Source organism: Leptonychotes weddellii, chromosome 1, assembly GCF_054177405.1.
Source record: "Leptonychotes weddellii isolate Sample4059 chromosome 1, ASM5417740v2, whole genome shotgun sequence".
Classification (NCBI taxonomy): Eukaryota; Metazoa; Chordata; class Mammalia; order Carnivora; family Phocidae; genus Leptonychotes; species Leptonychotes weddellii.
In genome coordinates this window covers 173,109,456-173,127,280 of record NC_138369.1, presented here as the reverse complement: position 1 = coordinate 173,127,280, position 17,825 = coordinate 173,109,456, and the positions used below count along the sequence as shown (strand labels likewise).

The 17,825-nt window shown below is 33.0% G+C and overlaps 1 protein-coding gene across 2 annotated transcripts in view; it reads right to left on the bottom strand.

Moving 5' to 3' along the window:
* The window catches only part of NCAM2 (neural cell adhesion molecule 2), a 470,380-nt gene that overhangs the window by 99,657 nt on the left and 352,898 nt on the right, over positions 1 to 17,825 (bottom strand). For both annotated transcript variants that reach the window (XM_006727618.2, XM_031031149.2), the window contains exons 10-11: positions 2,490 to 2,677; positions 1,068 to 1,164 (exon numbers count right to left, since the gene is read on the bottom strand). In XM_006727618.2, coding sequence (XP_006727681.1) covers positions 1,068 to 1,164; positions 2,490 to 2,677 — 285 coding nt within the window. The remainder of the gene's footprint in view (positions 1 to 1,067; positions 1,165 to 2,489; positions 2,678 to 17,825) is intronic.

The window sequence follows — 17,825 nt, the reverse complement described above, 5'->3', positions numbered from 1 at the left end:
ATCCCTCCCTCCTTCCTTTTCTCCCTAAATTCCCTCTAATCTCAATACTTTCCTTCCTCCTTTCTTCCCTAAAGCCCTTTCGCACAATCCCTTCTCTGGTGTAGCACAACCTGAAGTGGAGAGAAACAGATTTCAGGTACATAATAATTTGAGTATTATTAGCCTTGTAAACTTTTAAATTTCCCTTTGGTCTTTACAACTAATGACATGGTTTACATATTAATACAAGTAAATATATTTTGTAACTTAATATAAAATTATAGTTATATACTAGAACTCTACTTAGAAAACATTTAAAAATATTTTCATGGAAGCTACTTATTCTATTAAAACATAACATTACAATAATTTTCTGATATTTCTCTACCTAGTCCTAAAAGGCAATGAATCATGTTTTTGTATCTTCTGACCTATGCAAAATATACTACAATGTATATTTTCAGACTTCCAATTGGTCTTGTAAAAACATAATGCAAATTCTAGAAATATATATGTGTGTGTTATATATAACTTTATGTAACTAAAAACATAACTGGATTTCTAGTTAAAATGAATGTATCTACATGTTACTATTTTGATATCTTTAAGCTTTTGGGGAACAACTAGAATGCTTTCATACACAAAATGCAACAGCCTTCAGTGCAAGTTTTATAACTCTAAATTTTCTATTTACCTTAAAAATAAGCTTATTATTTGTACTTTCAAGTTTAGGATTTTAAAATAGATTAATTTTAGTTTATTTTCTCTCAAGATGTCTTTTTAATTTTTTGATAGGATTCTTACTTAGCATAAAATATAATTTGCTTTCTTAAGATATACCTCTTCTACTTCTTTTATAGATAGCTCACTTGTAAAGTTGGGGGATTAGAATCAGGGTTTAAATCAATCCTGATCATTAAATATATTCTAAGTCCTCACTATCTATCTGTCAGATGCAACTGTTCTAAATTTTTAAGCACTGGTTCATTCTTCCTAATAATAACCTGTATCATGATTTATTAAAATGTAAAGCTATTTGCTTATAGATATATTTTATGAGATCTTATAAATTATTGTGCTATACTTACCAGCCAAAGCAAGAATATATTCTTGAAATCTTGTTCCTATACGGTTAGTAGCTGTGCAATTATATCGTCCAAAGTCATTGTCAGATGTAGGTGCTATCTAAAATAATCATAATAATAAAAGTTTAACAATTTTAAAACAATATATGGAAGTTTTAAAATAGACTCTAGTATTCCTACCAACTTCACCCATGTTCAATTATTCACAGCTTCTTGCCATACTCTTTTTTTTTTTCTGTATCAAGTAAGCATCACACCCTTTTAAAATGTAATACACGAACCTATATTTCCACAGCACTAGGCAAGGTATAGCTTAACTATTAATTTATGCGATAGACAAATGCCACCATTTTATTATATCTATTGAATAGCAAAATCATTAGATATTTGGTATGTAAAGCTCATAAAGTAGTACACAGTTGGAAAAATATATATTCTGCAATTGCTGCAGACATGAACTTTTTAGCCTAAAGTCAAGCAGATTTAAAGTACACGACAGGCTGGAAATACATTAGTTTTTTTTGCCCCTCTCATGATTTTATTGAATATAAAATATTAATGAAGGATGAAGACTCATTCTAAAAAAAAAAAAAAAAAACTTCCCATTTTGCAAGAAATTGTTCCTTGTGTAGCAATCCCTGTAGACAGGCACATTATCTTCATGGCTAATAATACTATCTTGCCTCCGTTTCTGTTCAATTTCTATCATTCTTTTTCAGTTTAGGTGGAAAATAGCTGACCTCAGCCCTTACGCATTTGAAATCCGTAATTAAGTTAACCTTTCAGAAATCTACTGCTGAATGTTGGGGCCAACTCTGTAATTCTAATGTACCGAAATTCTGAAGCATCAATGCAGGAAAGAGATTTGATGATAGTAATAGATACAATTTTCAATCCCAGTAACTATTACTAAGAGAGAATATGCTTACAACAAGAGTTGCTGTTAATTTCAACTCTATCCCAAAAGGGGGGAAAATGATTTCGTGGTAATGGAGGCTATTAACTAAAAGTACAATTTTGAGGTCCATTGAAGATGGTAATTCTGAAAAAGTACAAAAAAGCTGTGTCACTCATTCTCTGGTTAGCTGTCTATCTAGGAATAGATCATAAGTTTAAGAATTAGAAGCTTTAACCATTCTTATGTAAGTACTCCTGAGTGATTAAAACATTCATTTTTCTCACATTCAGCTTTTAATAAACCAGGGTAATTTAACTTGAAAATAATTTTATTAGTGAGAAAGGAATCTGCCCCCAAAATTTCTACATTTTACAGGCATAGGAGAGTAATTTGTATAGTCCATAGATAACAATGTGCACTGAATTGATAAAAGAATGTATTTATATTAACATATTTATATATATATTCTAAAAGAGTAGGCAACTGCTCAAATAGTACTACTTATTCATATGTACATGAAGACTTACCTCTAATATCATCTTTCTCCCTGCACTATACGTCTTTAAATTAGTGGTGTTTTTTGCTGGCAGGACTAATTTCTCTCTTCTCCAATGGACTGATGCTGGTGGATTAGATTTCACATCACAGCTTATATTGATCGGGTTTCCTTCCCAAGAATAATAAATTGTTTGGTTTGATATAAACTTTGGAGCATCTGTAAAGCAAAATAACATAACGTTTATGGACCTTTACTTTAAGATAAATAATCACTTGATTAGCATAAACAATAGTAATAACTGCTTGACTACAAAAAGAAGCCACAGCAATTCTAACTTCATATATTTAATATGTGACATCAGAACTCATGAAAATATGTCATTTGACTGTTTCACCAAATAATCTTAAAATTATTATACAAATATTTGAAATTGATCAATTATTAAAATAGGAAACATTAATGCTCAGAGTTAAGTTTGCTTTTAATAATCTGACAAAAAATTATCTATTCAATTAATTAATAGCTATCTACATATGTGAAATCTGTTTCTGGAACAAACCTCATTATAAAGTGTGAGTTTAGGATAACAAAATCAGTGGTCTTGTGTCATTTTTAAATCCTGTCTTACTCATATAATCTCTTCTATCAGATATTTTGAAACAGATATAAAATCTAAGTTGAAATGTCAATATCACAATTAAGAATTTTTTTCCTGAACTATCATTTCTAGTTTTAATTAAACCAGAGATGCTTTAATTTAATCCACAAAGTTGACTTGAAAATTAATCAGTTCCTATGAAGCTCTGTCAATTCTCCAGACCCTACATCAGACCACTATAAAAATAGTTAAGAAAAAGCAGACAATATTATTATATTATTTTATTGAAATAATCTAATTGTGAAGACACACAAAATGGTTTTTAGTCTTGCTCCATTCTAGAACTATGATGTAGCACAAATGCCAATCAATCATAACCTCTTTGAGTCTCAATATCTTGACTATATAACTATTTGAAAGAATTCATCTTTAAAATTTTTACATAAAAGCAAAGTCCTTATATTAAGTGGTAACTAAAATGTTGCTGGTATTTATATTATTATTGTTACAAATATTAACCATTTAAAAATATCACTTCATTAATTATCGACTTCAGTAATCTAACTTACATGCTTTGTTTTACTACCTAATTACTTAAAAATGAGCTACACCAATTTTGTTTATCAAGGGATTTTATATAAGATACATAAGAATTATAATCTGTAGTACAAATGCACAAGTAATTGAAAAATTCTTGTCCTATATTTGTTTTAGTGTATGTTTATATTGCCAATCTCACACAGAGGTATGAAATATTAATTGAGTTTTTTCTATGTAAGACAATAAGATTATACATTTTATTCTATCTTATCTTTTCAATAACCTTGTGAGGAAGGTGTTATCCTGTTGTAAGCACGAAGGATCTGGATTAAGAGCTGTCAAGCTTATTCTAGCACTAAGTTGTAGGTCTGGGATGTGAATTTGCGTTGATTTTAACCAGAGACCATTCATTATATATCCATTCAACCCAGGAACAAAATTATATTATTCAGTGCTAGCAACATTTTGGTGATGTGGATCCTATCATACATTATTGAAGTGAACACAATTTGAACAATTCTTCAGGAAGATAAAGAATCTTAAAAAGCTTTATAATTTTGATTCTGCAATCCAGTCTTAGGTATCTTTCCAGAGAAAATAGGTAGAAATATTAAAAAGTTATGTAAAGGACTTTTAATGCATTGCTATCTTTAAAAAAAAAAGATTTTATTTATTCATTTGAGAGAGAGAGACAGAGAGAGCACAAGCAAGGGGAGAGGCAGAGGGAGAGAGGGAAGCATGCTCCCTGCTGACCAGGGAGCTAGATGCGGGGCTCCATCCCAGGACCTGGAGATCATGACCTGGGCCGAAGGCAGACGCCCAAACATCTGAGCCACCAGGGCGCCCCTTAATGCATTGCTATCTTAACAAAAACTCAGAAGAACTTAACGTCCCCCAAAAGAGAACTGTCTAAATAAGTAATAACACATCTTGGCACTTAGGTGTGCTAAATATCACACAGACATATCTGCCTATGGTTTTCTCTCAGCTTGCAATGTGCCGTCCTTCCTTTCATCTGGCTGCCTTCAAAACTGAGCCCCACACTTCTTAAATACAGCCTTTCCATGACCTTCAGCTGTGGGTGAGCTTCTGTACTTTGTGCAGAATGCCACAGATGTTATGTTTTCCCTCAGCATGGTAATAGGCAGTGGAAGGATCTATGTCATTGTTTCTCCCCCAAATGATCTGAGTCTCATGAGTTAAGATATGGTCACAATTATATATGTGATACCTTACATTGTGTATAATGCTTACTTGGTTCTCAAAAACTGTACATCAAATTCACTTGAAATTAAGCAGTCAATGAATTTTCAATTCAACAGTTCAGTTAAATTGAACGGAAGGTATTTTCAAGGAGAAAAGAAAAGAAAAAAAAAAAAACTATTTCAAGGCCTGGGAAGATTAAGTGAAAAATCTAAGGATGTGTTAGGGGTGCAACTCTAAGAGAAACCAAACTTCCTGATATTCAGAGTCAAAAGCTAAGGTTATATCTATATCTCTAGCTCTATCTATAAAATATTTTATTACTCTTAATAAATATGAAATATAATCTCTTTAATATTATAATATTCTAAGGAAATAATTTATTTGCATATAAATGTAGCCCAATATGAAAGTCATACATGCTAATGGAACTGTTAGTAGCTGGCTCACAGTCCACTCTGTCCATCATGTGACATCTGCGTGAATATGTGTTATAGCGTTATAATTTAACCATAAACTTAGGGCAAGATTTGATTTTTCTACAAAAGCAAGTAATTTCTGCTAATTGTTTGCCTGATGATCTCAGTAGGAATTTAATTTGGAATCACTGATGTTGAATGCACACATGCTTACAGGCAATGCATGCCATTGTGAAAGCCACATTAAAAAAAAAAATGTATTTGTGGTGTGAGGCAAGAAAATATTGATAACTTCCATCTACAGTAAAACATAAAGTAAATTCCTCTACAGTATATGCTTTGTAGATACCATACCAATACCAAGGCAGCAATGTTCACTGGCACAAGATTGGCATGTTAATAAAATCCAGCAATTAGTGTTGGGTCACTGGTTGAAGAGGGATGTGACTCTGCTACCGACAACATGTGAAAACTTCAGGCTAAAAACCAGTAGCCATATTTCATGTTGATAAATCAAAAATAGTAATTTTCAGAGCAACAGCCTTTTAAAAAAGTAGGCCTTTCACATCACGAAAGGCTTCAAATATTGTGCAGAGGAAATAAACTTTGGCAGTTAACCAAACAGCAGGGGGAAGGAGGAGAGAGGAAGATGGCATAAACAGGACATAAAGTAGTAGAAATGTCTCTCAAGGCATTGCATGTCCCCCAAGTCCCATTCAAGTCCAAAATAAAATATTCTACAAATTTCAATGAGCAGAAATAACTTTATTGGAAGAACATTTTATCTGAGCCAAGTAGAGGAAAATATCAGAGAAACCTGTCTAGTGACAAGATGAAATATGTCATTCACTCGATGGAAGAGGAGAGGAGCCCTTTCAGAAAGCTTCTGGTCACAATGAGAACCAAGGAGAGTGGCAACAATGCCCTCCTTGACAAAACTTTTGTCAGGCTTCTATAAGCCTTTCTCTAAGCACTTGGCTTTGTCCTTAGGCCCTTCCCTGCTCTGCTTCTTCCTTTAGTAAAGACTCTTGCTAAGTCGGTTTAGTGGGAATTGTTCCATTGATATCCGAGTATCTTTGAAATCTGATCAAGTCCTTTATTACCCACCCTTAATGCCCATGTCCGTGGCCTGCTTTTAGCAAGAATTCTGTCAGGCTCGTTTAGCAAGAAGCACATTATAGTTGAAATGTAATAAAGTTTCTCTTAGTAATTTTCCATCCACTGGCTTCTATCATTCTGCTCATTGGCTTTAAGTCCCCACTTTGTGCTTGTTGTAGTCAGAATTGAGTTCAATCTCTCTCTCCTATTGTAACAGTCTTGACCCCCACTGCAATAGATTTGAATAAAGTCCTCCTTACCATTTTTAAATGTCAGCATAATTTCTCTTTGACAAAAGATAGAGTACACTCCCCAAAAAAGGTAACTAAAGAAAAACGTGTTTCCTTTTGTTTAAGAGAAAAGAAAAAAAACCAAAAAAAAAAAAACAACAAAGATCTGAATCAAATGACTGTGTTAAGAATATTAAATTATTTTCTATATTTTGTATAGTTGAAGTTGTTAGAATTAAACAATTTTTACTTATTTATTTATTTTTCAAACAACTTTTAAAAATCAATCACACGATAAAGAAATTTACCCCAATCAGACTTTCAGACAGGGAGATATGAAAAATTTATATCCAACTGTGTGTGAATTCACCAAGTTCTCATTATGTGAAGAGATCTTTGTATTTATTGTATTTACCTATGAAAAAGTTAAACTTGTAATACTTTCTGCACATGGTCATTTCAAGTTCTGCAGAACTGGACAGATCTCATAGCATCTAATATATGAAAAGGGACATGAGAGTCATCTATAAAGCTTTGTTCTACATACAAGAAACCTGATTCTGGGATATTTGGGAAGGTGGTGGCAGAGACAACCCATAGTCTTTTGGCTCTTTATGATTGTGTTATGAAACCATACCACTGTGTCAGTTACTCTATTAATAACTAAGTACATTTTCAGAGAGTGGTTTCTGTAGATCGTTAATAGTGAAATTAGTGTTTGAAGTGATTATACCAAGTAATCAAGGAAGTATTTTATTAGTCCTATATGCTGTATTCAAGCAATAAAGGAAACATGTAATACAGTTTAGAAAAAATTTTGATTGAAACCAGTGCACATTTGCACATTCACTTATTTCTAGGTGATGCCAATAAAATGAGATAATTAAAATCATGGCCACTTTTCCAATTTCTCTGCTGATGTATGAGAAGCTAAGATGTAAGAAGAAATGTACTCTGGGGCATGCCAGCTATTTTCTGCACTAAGGGTTTAACGGTTAGAATCATATTTTAGCAATATATCCTTGAATAAAAGGTGCTTAGACAAAAACGCAGGATAGTTAACCTTACATTAAGAATTGAAAAATAACACGGGGGCGCCTGGGTGGTTCAGTCGGTTAAGCGTCTGCCTTCGGCTCAGGTAATGATCCCAGGGTCCTGGGATCGAGTCCCACATTGGGCTCCCTGCTCCACGGGAAGCCTGCTTCTCCCTCTCCCACTCCCCCTGCTTGTGTTCCCTTTCTTGCTGTGTCTCTCTCTGTCAAATAAATAAATAAAATCTTAAAAAAAAAAAAAAGAATTGAAAAATAACAAAACCTGGAGTGGGGAGAAAGAGGAGGAGGGACAGTGAAGGAGGGTGGGAGGACAGAAGAGGAAAAGAAGAAGGAAAAGAAGAAGAAGGATAGAAGACAATAAAGTATATTTTGCTTTGCTGTAGAATTTATATCTTATAAATATTTCCTGATTTCATCCTGTGTTCCATTCTGGGTATTGGGGACCAAATGCTGAACATGAAAAGACAAAGTCCCCCACCTTCTTGAAGTTTTTATGTTCTCTCAAGTTTATTTTATAATTTGAGGTAACTTGAAACAACACACAGATACACTTTCATCTATTTCAGCATCAAAACACAAAAAGTTAAAATAATAAATTATAAGTTTATTTAAAACTGTAAACAGAGAGAAAAGTTAATCCATTGTTTCAATATCAGAAAGTCAAAGATAATCCCCTAAACTCCAGTTTGGAAATTTGAATATACCTTTCATTTGGAATTAAAAAGATATATTGAAGTAGTGTATAAAATTTGTTTGTTTACTGCTTATATATAAGATTGGTATTTCAAAGGTAATCTCAAAATTTGCAGTCTAAACCTCTTGTGGTTAAGAAATTATGAATATGCTAACCATAGCACTTTTGTTCTTGATTCATGACAAGTGAAGTCTTGCATTGAAAGTAAAATTCCTCAAATAAATGGAAGACATCATTCAACATCTCAATAAAGAATAAATTTAATCCCCAAATGAGCATATTTACTAATGCCTTAAAATATAATTGCTTTTTAAACAATTTTTAAATTATATTTTTCATCTAAAAATGCATTTATTGTGGTGCGTGGGTGGCTCAGTCGGTTGGGCATCTGACTCTTGATTTCAGCTCAGGTCATGATCTCAGGGTCCTGAGGATCAAGCCCCACATTGGGCTCCAAGCTCAGTGGGGAGTCTGTTTGAGAATCTCTCTCTCCCTCTCCCTCTCCCCCTCCCCACTGCTCTCTCTCTGTGTCTCTGTCTCTCAGATAAATAAATAAATCTTTTAAAAAATGAATTTACTATGTAATTTTTACATCAGGAAAATTTGTAGGAATTTCCCAAGTTGAGCTTAATATTCTACTTCCTATTAGGATATTTATTAGGAAATTAAGTTGCCATCCCTTTTCAAAACATTAAGAGTTGAAAATGTGTTACATTCCCTCCATCATTCTAATTCCTAACATGTGCTATGCAATTGTCATTTTGAGTATGATATCTTCATATCTGAATATGATAATTACACTTTATAGGTATTTTGTTAATGTCAAAATACATTTTTTAAAAGGTTTTATTTATATATTTGACAGAGAGAGAGCATAAGCAGGGAGAGTGATGGAGGGAGAGGGAGAAGCAGGCTCCCTGTTGAGCAAGGAGACTGATGTGGGGCTCGATCCCAGGACCCCGGGATCATGACCTGAGCTGAAGGCAGACGCTTAACTGAGTGAGCCCCTAAATATACTTTTCTTGAGAATACAATGCCTCTAATAAAAGAATATTCTAGAATAAAATGAAAACTAAGGGGGTTTTGTTACTAAAAATATCATTCACAGGATATAGCAAAAAATACTAAATGCAATTGCAAAATACTCACCATATTCTAAAAATAGCAAACATAAATACTGGTACCTTTCTCAACAGTGAAATTCTAATTTTGATGCTTTTTAGTCTCAGTGAATTTACAAACCTTATGTCTGTGTGTGTGTGTGTGTGTGTTTGCTCTAGTGTGAACACTTATATATGCATCGTTTCAGGGAAATTTCAAGCTATCTGTTTTATTTGTTGAGAGATATTATTTGGAATTAAATCATAAGTGGCTTCATTTTCATATTTTTAAAATTTAAGGTATTGCATATGAGGTAATATGCTTGAGAGTTAAAAAACAGTATTATATCTTTTTATTGTGTTACCTAAAGGGCAAAATTCATCTTCAGTTTTCAGTATTGTGATATCATATATTGTACTTGATCCCTTAAATAATAACTTCTACAATAACTTGTTTAAGAATTATGTATGTTCTATAAACTACTGTGAATCATTAACATTTTATTTATGGTTTAGTTGTATTTGGTTTGACATTTTAACTAATATTTAGGGTGCCTTACCCACCAAAATACTGCAATTTTTAAATCATTGAATAGCACATCTCCAGTCAAAATATCAAAATTTATGTCCACTGACACTAAGCTAACCATTAGCAAGTGTGGCTATAATTGTTTAGGTATAAAAGTTTCACCGACCTGGCTATTCATCAAATCATATTTTGAGCTTGTGGGGAAAAAAATCAGATGTCTAAGGCTTCCTCTTAACGATTCTGAATGCACTGCTCTGGGAAAGATAGCTGCTGCGCTAATTATCCCAAATTATGATTGTGTGTCCATTTTATGCTAAGTACTACTAAAATGTGGGGGATTCATGTCAACAGGGAATCCTTTCTAGTGGGTCAGGCAGATGCAGAAATACACAACTATCATGAAAGCAGCATGTCATACAATGGAAGTGGGATGGGTAAGGTTCTTGTCTCAAAGGTATTAGCACGAACCTAATTAAGATATGCAGGGGGGCTCAAAGAAAACTTCCAGAAGATCATGATCCCTTACCTCTAACATTTTTTGAGCACACAAAATATGATAAATACAGTCCTAAATTCTTCCCATCGATTGTCACATTAAGCCTGACAATAAGAATCTGGACACACACACACGCGCACACACACACACACACACACACGCAAATAGTGGCTGAACTACAATAGAAGACAGAATTTTGCAGTTGCTCTTTATAAGTAAAATATTATATTAGAAATAGCATCAGGCCTGCCATTCGATTCAGGTCCCAACTCTGCCAGACAGCTTTTTTTTGTCACCTTGATTTTCTGTTTATTAATTTGAGCTTTGGGTTTTTGATTATTTTTTCTTTATAGAATTAATAGTTGAACTTGTTTCTTTAATCTCTAGGAGTTTACTAACACAGAAAACAGGAGTCTTGGACGAATTAAAAATATATAGAGAGGGTTATAATAATTACCATATATAAAGAAGCACTGGACCATATAAAGGTGAAATTTGCTTTTGGCTAGAATTATAAATCCTTCAGGATAATGTTAATTATCTCATGTTTATAAAAGCCTCTGGTTGGGAGTTTACACACATACATGTAATTACATACATATGTATGTATTCATATAATGAAAATGAAGAATAATCCTTTTTACTAAATATCCTTTTAATAAGTTAGTAACTTTAAAGATTTATTTATTTATTTATTTATTTGAGAGAGAGAATGAGAGACAGAGAGCACGAGAGGGAAGAGGGTCAGAGGGAGAAGCAGACCCCCCGCTGAGCAGGTAGCCTGATGTGGGACTCGATCCTGGGACTCCAGGATCATGACCTGAGCCGAAGGCAGTCGCTTAACCAACTGAGCCACCCAGGCGCCCAAGTTAGTAACTTTAAAACTGAAGAATGCATGAGAGAAAATCATGTGAGTTCCTTGGTGGTAAAGATATTGGGAAGCACATGATTTTCAGGCCTACATCTTCTACTTATGAATATATGATTAACAAGACTATATACATTATTGCAAGACTGTGAGAAGGAGAATATGTAAAACTGGATGTAAAATGAATACAGACCTTAAAAATCAAACAACTATGTTCTCCTAGCTATTATCACAATGGAAAGATCTCTAAAGAGAAATTATTTAAATTTAATTAAATGGCAGCTGAGCTAGGATATTTCAACAGTACTTATATCCATGACCTTGATTGAATCTCTAATTTAAAGCTGCCAGCAGAAGAAGAAACAGCAGAGTGAATTTGTCTATTCCTCAAAGTGGGGATCAGGAAAAGTATGTTCCAGGCATACCGGGAGACATTAAAGAAACTTTGAAGACTGCTTTAAGCTTGGTGCCAAGTTACTCTTGTTTGGTAAATGTACTTTTTTATTTTATCTTTTGCATTATGTCTGAGACTTAGGGCTGAAGGAGCAGCCAGCACTCATCACTGCATTCCTGACACTGCACAAAACTTCCCTCCTTGATTATTTGCTTAATGCAAGCTTTTCACTTTCTTGCCATTCCCTTTCAAGTTCTGAAGGCTTTTTTCTGAACATGGTTTATTTGTGGTTGGTACCTGAGACCTGAGTAAAGTCTTACTTCTTGCTGAGTGCTGGCCTGGATTCATGAATTCTGCTTGCTCATGAGCTGGCTGAAGCTGATAACAAAACACAACACACAGGCTCTGGGATCTGAACTATAAAAATCTTCGACCTGAATTTCCAAAGGTTCATGAATAATAGAATCAGGCAACTCACTACACAAACTCACTATACACTATCCATTTTGTGAATCAAATTGAAAAGCATAATAGGGTAAGATTTACAATCATTATAAATAAATGTTTTTGAAAATCATATTGATGATGCAACATGTATTGCCCTTCTAAAACAGTATTGGGGTTATAGCAAATCTGTCTTGCACACTCTCCAAATGGTTTCTATACTTCCATGAAACACCTTACCCTCTTCTTTTTTTTTTTTTTTAAGATTTTATTTATTTATTCATAAGAGACAGAGAGAGAGAGAGGCAGGCTCCCCGCTGAGCAGGGAGCCCGATGCGGGACTCGATCCCAGGACCCTGGGATCATGACCTGAGCCAAAGGCAGACGCTTAACCATCTGAGCCACCCAGGCACCCCACCTTACCCTCTTCTAATCATCATACCTTCTGGTATAACATTTTCAAATTTTCTTCTTTAATATTAGATTTTAAGAACTGCAATAAAATAAAATATTCTTAAAGGTTTGACATTCATTACTCACCAATAAATCACAGTATATAAAAATACCATTCATTTCTCTCAGTTGTCACTATTACATCCCTGGTTGAGGCCGTCATCATTACCTGGTTAACTTTAGAAGGCTGGTCCTTACTGGCTTACTAACCTACCAGCTTCTATTTTAAGACAATGTTACTATCCTGATTAATTCTTTCTATACGATTCTCTTCACACTTCTGAAATCAAAAACTTCTATAAAGATTTATAAAGTTCCACATTAGCTGGCTTATGCCTATTTCTGCATCTGCTTTGTCTCTATTTGAGTTAACTTCTATCTGAGACCCTCACCATCCCTAACCTACTTTCCTGCTTTCATCACTTTGCACTAGCTTCCCATTTGTCTCATCACTTTTTGATACACTTCATCTTAATGTGCTTCCTGAATTAAAGCATAAGTTCCATGACAGCAAGGACAATGTTGCTTTTCTCACAATTTTATACGGGACCTGAATTTATATTTGACATTCCATAGATGTTCAGGAAATAACAGTTAAATAAATGAGTGAAAATCCAGGTAAGTATGGATTCTAAATATCATCACTGCATTTAATGGAGAAGGAAAGGTATACCTACATGTGTTTCATTTTCCCAGTATCGCAGAATTTAGGACTTTGATCCCGTATTAATTCTGTGGTAATACATTGTCTTTCATAGACTCTTACTGCTTATTTTGTAAAGAGGCCAGCCCCTTAAATTAACTGGGAATTAACTGCACATGTTTTTTAAATATCTAAAATACCTTGATGCTTTTTTCAGTCATTGAATTTTCTCATTTGATTTATGCTGAGAGAAACTACCAAGGGAATAAAAACTAATATATTCTTTGGCACATTTAGAGGATAATTCAATTAATAATTTCCTAGATCCAGCTCTACTGCATGTTCATTCATAGGCAGAATCTGCTATGGCAATTAACTGGACTCAGTCCATGTACCATGGGAATTCTAGAGGCTACATGGAATACTAAATTAGATGTGTGCTTATTGCCAATTAACCAACCATAGTGTTGGATGTGCATTTTCAGTACCAAATTTGAACACCAAGTTATGCATAAATTTCAGCATATTTTATGACCCTGGAGTCATAAGTGTCATATGAAGATAATGCCTACTTCTTAGCACACATTGGGTTTCTCTTTGAGTGATATTAGTGATATAATTATAACGGATAATAAGAAAACCTTGATTATAAGTACAGTGAATATTCTTTCTACTACTATTCTTTTTCTTGTCTTAATATTTCTCTTCCTTAAATCATACATAAATATACTAGTAAAAGTATTTTACTACCTATGGTTATTTTTTTCCTCTATGGCCGCTTTATATAATTGAATTTTGCATAAAGCTACAGTATTTTAAGGACTATGTTATTATTATGCACAATTTTACATAGAAATTTAGGAAACAAAGCTTAAGTGGATCTCTTTCATAAAAATTTCTGAGTTGTCCAAAGAACAATGATTGGTCATACGGATATAGCAGTGTTAAACTTATTTTATAAGTAATGATAATGTTAGTTTCAGAATCTGATTTAACTGTAGCACATTCTGTAGTTTATGTAATTTGTGCTTATTGATGTCAAACAATTTTGGAGTTTGTCACTACTATTAGAATTGAAAAGAAAGCCCTATCAGGTTAAAAGTAATTCAATTTGATGTCTAGGTTATTAATTTTATATGCAGTAAGTTTAATTCCTTTCATGAACTTATCAAACACTGATGAACTAAAAATTTCAAAAACAAACTAAAACATTTTCACTGTTAATCTAAAAGGGCATGATTGTGCATTCTAGAATGTTGCTTATTATATGCATAAAAGAAGGTCTGGGTCACAATAATGGAAAACAAAAAACAAAACTCTTAGTATTATTGCTATAATATAATAATAATAACTATAATAATAGCAACATTAGAAATAATAATGATGATAACAGTTAACGTGGTGTTTATGACCTGTCAAGCAATCTTTAAGCATGTTATGTAGTGAGCAAATTTAGTTGCAATTACATTAGGTATCATCAACACTATTTTACCTTTATATTTATTGCCTCTTAAGTGAGAGGCTGAAATGTGGGGAATTATGTAAAACTCTTCTATCTTCCTTTAAATGTCTTGAATAAAAATTGGTATCAAATTGTCACGTATTTTTAACATTCAAGTAATCATGGTACTAATTAATTAATTAATTAATTAATTAATTTAAGATTTATTTGAGAGAGCGTGCAAATGTGAACAAGTGGGGGGAGGGGCTGAGGGAAAGATTCTCAGGCAGACTCCCTGCTGAGTGCAAACTGCAAGGTGGGGTTGGATCTCATGACCCTGAGATCATGACCTGAACTGAAATCAAGTCAGCAGCCCAAATGACTGAGCCACCCAGGCACCCCCATAGTATTATTTAATTGGACTTATATCAGTTTCTTTCTGCTTAACTACTGTTCACGTTGACATATATATATATATTTATTTATTTATTTTATTTATTTATTTGTCAGAGAGAGAGAGAGAGAGAACACAAGCAGGGGCATGGCAGGCAGAGGGAGAAGCAGACTCCCTGAGCAAGGAGCCAGATGTGGGACTTGATCCAGGACTCTGGGATCATGACCCAAGCCGAAAGCAGAAGCTTAAGCAACTGAGCCACCCAGGTGTCCCTATATTTTATATTTTTAATATGCATTTGATTAGAACACTTTTTTATTTAAAGAGGTGATAAGCTATTATTAAAAAATTATTTTTATATAACAAAGCAAAATATTTTAAGTCAAATGGAATAAAAGTAATTCAAGTATGATTGGAAATGAATCATGTGTGATATATTTTCAGAGCACTGCATCATAGTAAACAAAAACAAAAAATGTACAACCTCTCCTAAAATAATATTGACATGGATCTTTATCCTTATATATATATTTTTTTGAGCTTAAAAATGTGCATTCTTTTTGTGTTTCCCTAGGGTCAGTATACTGCCTAGCATACAGTAAGCATTAAATAAATATTAATTTAATGAATGAATATGGCAATAAGTATCAAGCAGCTGGCACTATCCTATTATGTACAAAATTTGTATTATAAATAATCAACAATTTTATAATAATATTATTGGATTTAAGAAGTAGAGAAATTAAATCAAAATAATATTGAGGGGTGCCTAGGTCGCTCAGTTGGTTTAGCATCTGCCTTAGGCTCAGGTCATGATCTCAAGGTCCTGGGATTGAGCCAGCATCAAGCTCTTTGCTCAGTAGGGAGTCTGCTTTGCCCTCTAGCTTTCCCTCTGTGCTCTCTCTCTCTCAGATAAATAAATAAAATCTTTAAAAATAATAATAATATTGAAACAAGAACACATTGTAAACCATAATCTGAATGAAAAATACCCACTGTATAACAAAGATTTTATCAAGGAAGCATTTTTTTCCTTTTATGTTTATTTTAAATTATTTTATTGTAAATTTGATTAAATAGGTGACCAGTATTTTCTCAGACACCTACAATTTTAATTCAGGCAGGTGAACAAATCTGGGAAGGGCTTTTGATTTTGCTTTCCCAAAATAAATCTCTAAATTTAGAAAAAAAATAAAGATTTAAATATATCTATTACATATCTAAATAGCTCTGGTACTTCCCAGAGAGCTTCTGGAAAATCATAAATACGTGTTTCTTTTACTTTCTTTTTTCTTCCCACTTTAGAAAAAGATGTTAGGAATAATTGGCTTTGGCTTTGTGCATGTTATGTTACAGTGGAATCATTTCTACTCATTCTAGGAAAGAATATTTCATTGTGTGAATCAAACAATTTTAAATAAAATTTTAAAATAAATGTGTACATATTCAAGCAAAATTATTATCTTGGTTTACTAGGATATGATCTTGAATTTTTATGTATCTAATTTTTATTCTTGGATAAAAATCTAAAATAACACTCTTTTAAAAAATAATTAAAATAAGCAATCATGTGACATGTTTCTCAGGGCAAGAATTGTTAGCATTGATGACTCATAAGAACTGGGAACAAAAATTCATCATATTATGAAATCTGAGAAAATCACAGAAAAAATAAAAGTATCAGAAATTAGAATACCTTTTATGGTATTGGGCTGACTACATTGATAATTGCTCTTATAATCTTTAGAAGACTTTTTGGCAATCCCAAGATAAATCAAAGATTTCCTAAACAAACAGGATTATCACTGAATTACTTGTATCTAACAAGTAATATTTTAAATCCTGTTACATAGGCAGCCTTTTAAGATAGCAAGAGTGATAAAAATAATTATTGTAAAGAGGTGAATTACTCTTATCAAGCCTTCATCTTCATCAGAAGGGTATAAATGGTTCCTCTTATCAGCAATACTAGAGCAGAGAAGACATTTCACTCCTGAGGACCCAAAACATATGAAATAAAGTGATCTATGTGAGTAAATGTAGTAAGGCAAATGAGTCACATAAGTTTTTGAAATTGTATGGATACAGAATCAATATTATCTGATCTTAGATTCTACGTCTTCAAAATATTATGATGATATTACATTTCTAAGAGGATTCTGTGTGTTCTTTTCTATTAGCTCATTTGTATAATCTCTATGACACATTTTTAATTATAATTGCATTAAATTCTATGTTATTTTATGATAGTTTCTAAGCTGATCCATATAAGTAGATTCCAGCTTCCTAGATATATTGCAATATTTGTATATCCCTTCAATCATTTTGCATCTTTGAAAAGCACTAATAATATATTACTTCTAATGTTATACAATAAATGTTATGAACCCGAATAATTATTATGAAGATCATTAAATGAAGATACAAAAATACCATTTACTTCTTTAACATCTTTAAAACAACATAGTGAAAATTATGTCGGTTTTTCTTATTCAATATGTGATGATAAAATTCTGAAGCAATTTAGAGAAAATGTAAATATACATGTTTTCACAAACTTGAATAATGATCTTTCATTCACAGATACACACTTCTGAAATGGCTTGTTTATGCAGCAGATATTCGCTCCAAAAGCCCTTCCAAAGGAAGTGCATTCCCCTGTTGGATTGGTGATAGGCTTAGCCACCTGACTTTCTGGATGTGACATGAATAGACACCCGAAATCAGCTTTTGTTATGGGGCTTGTTCTCTCGTGCCTCTGCCATTGC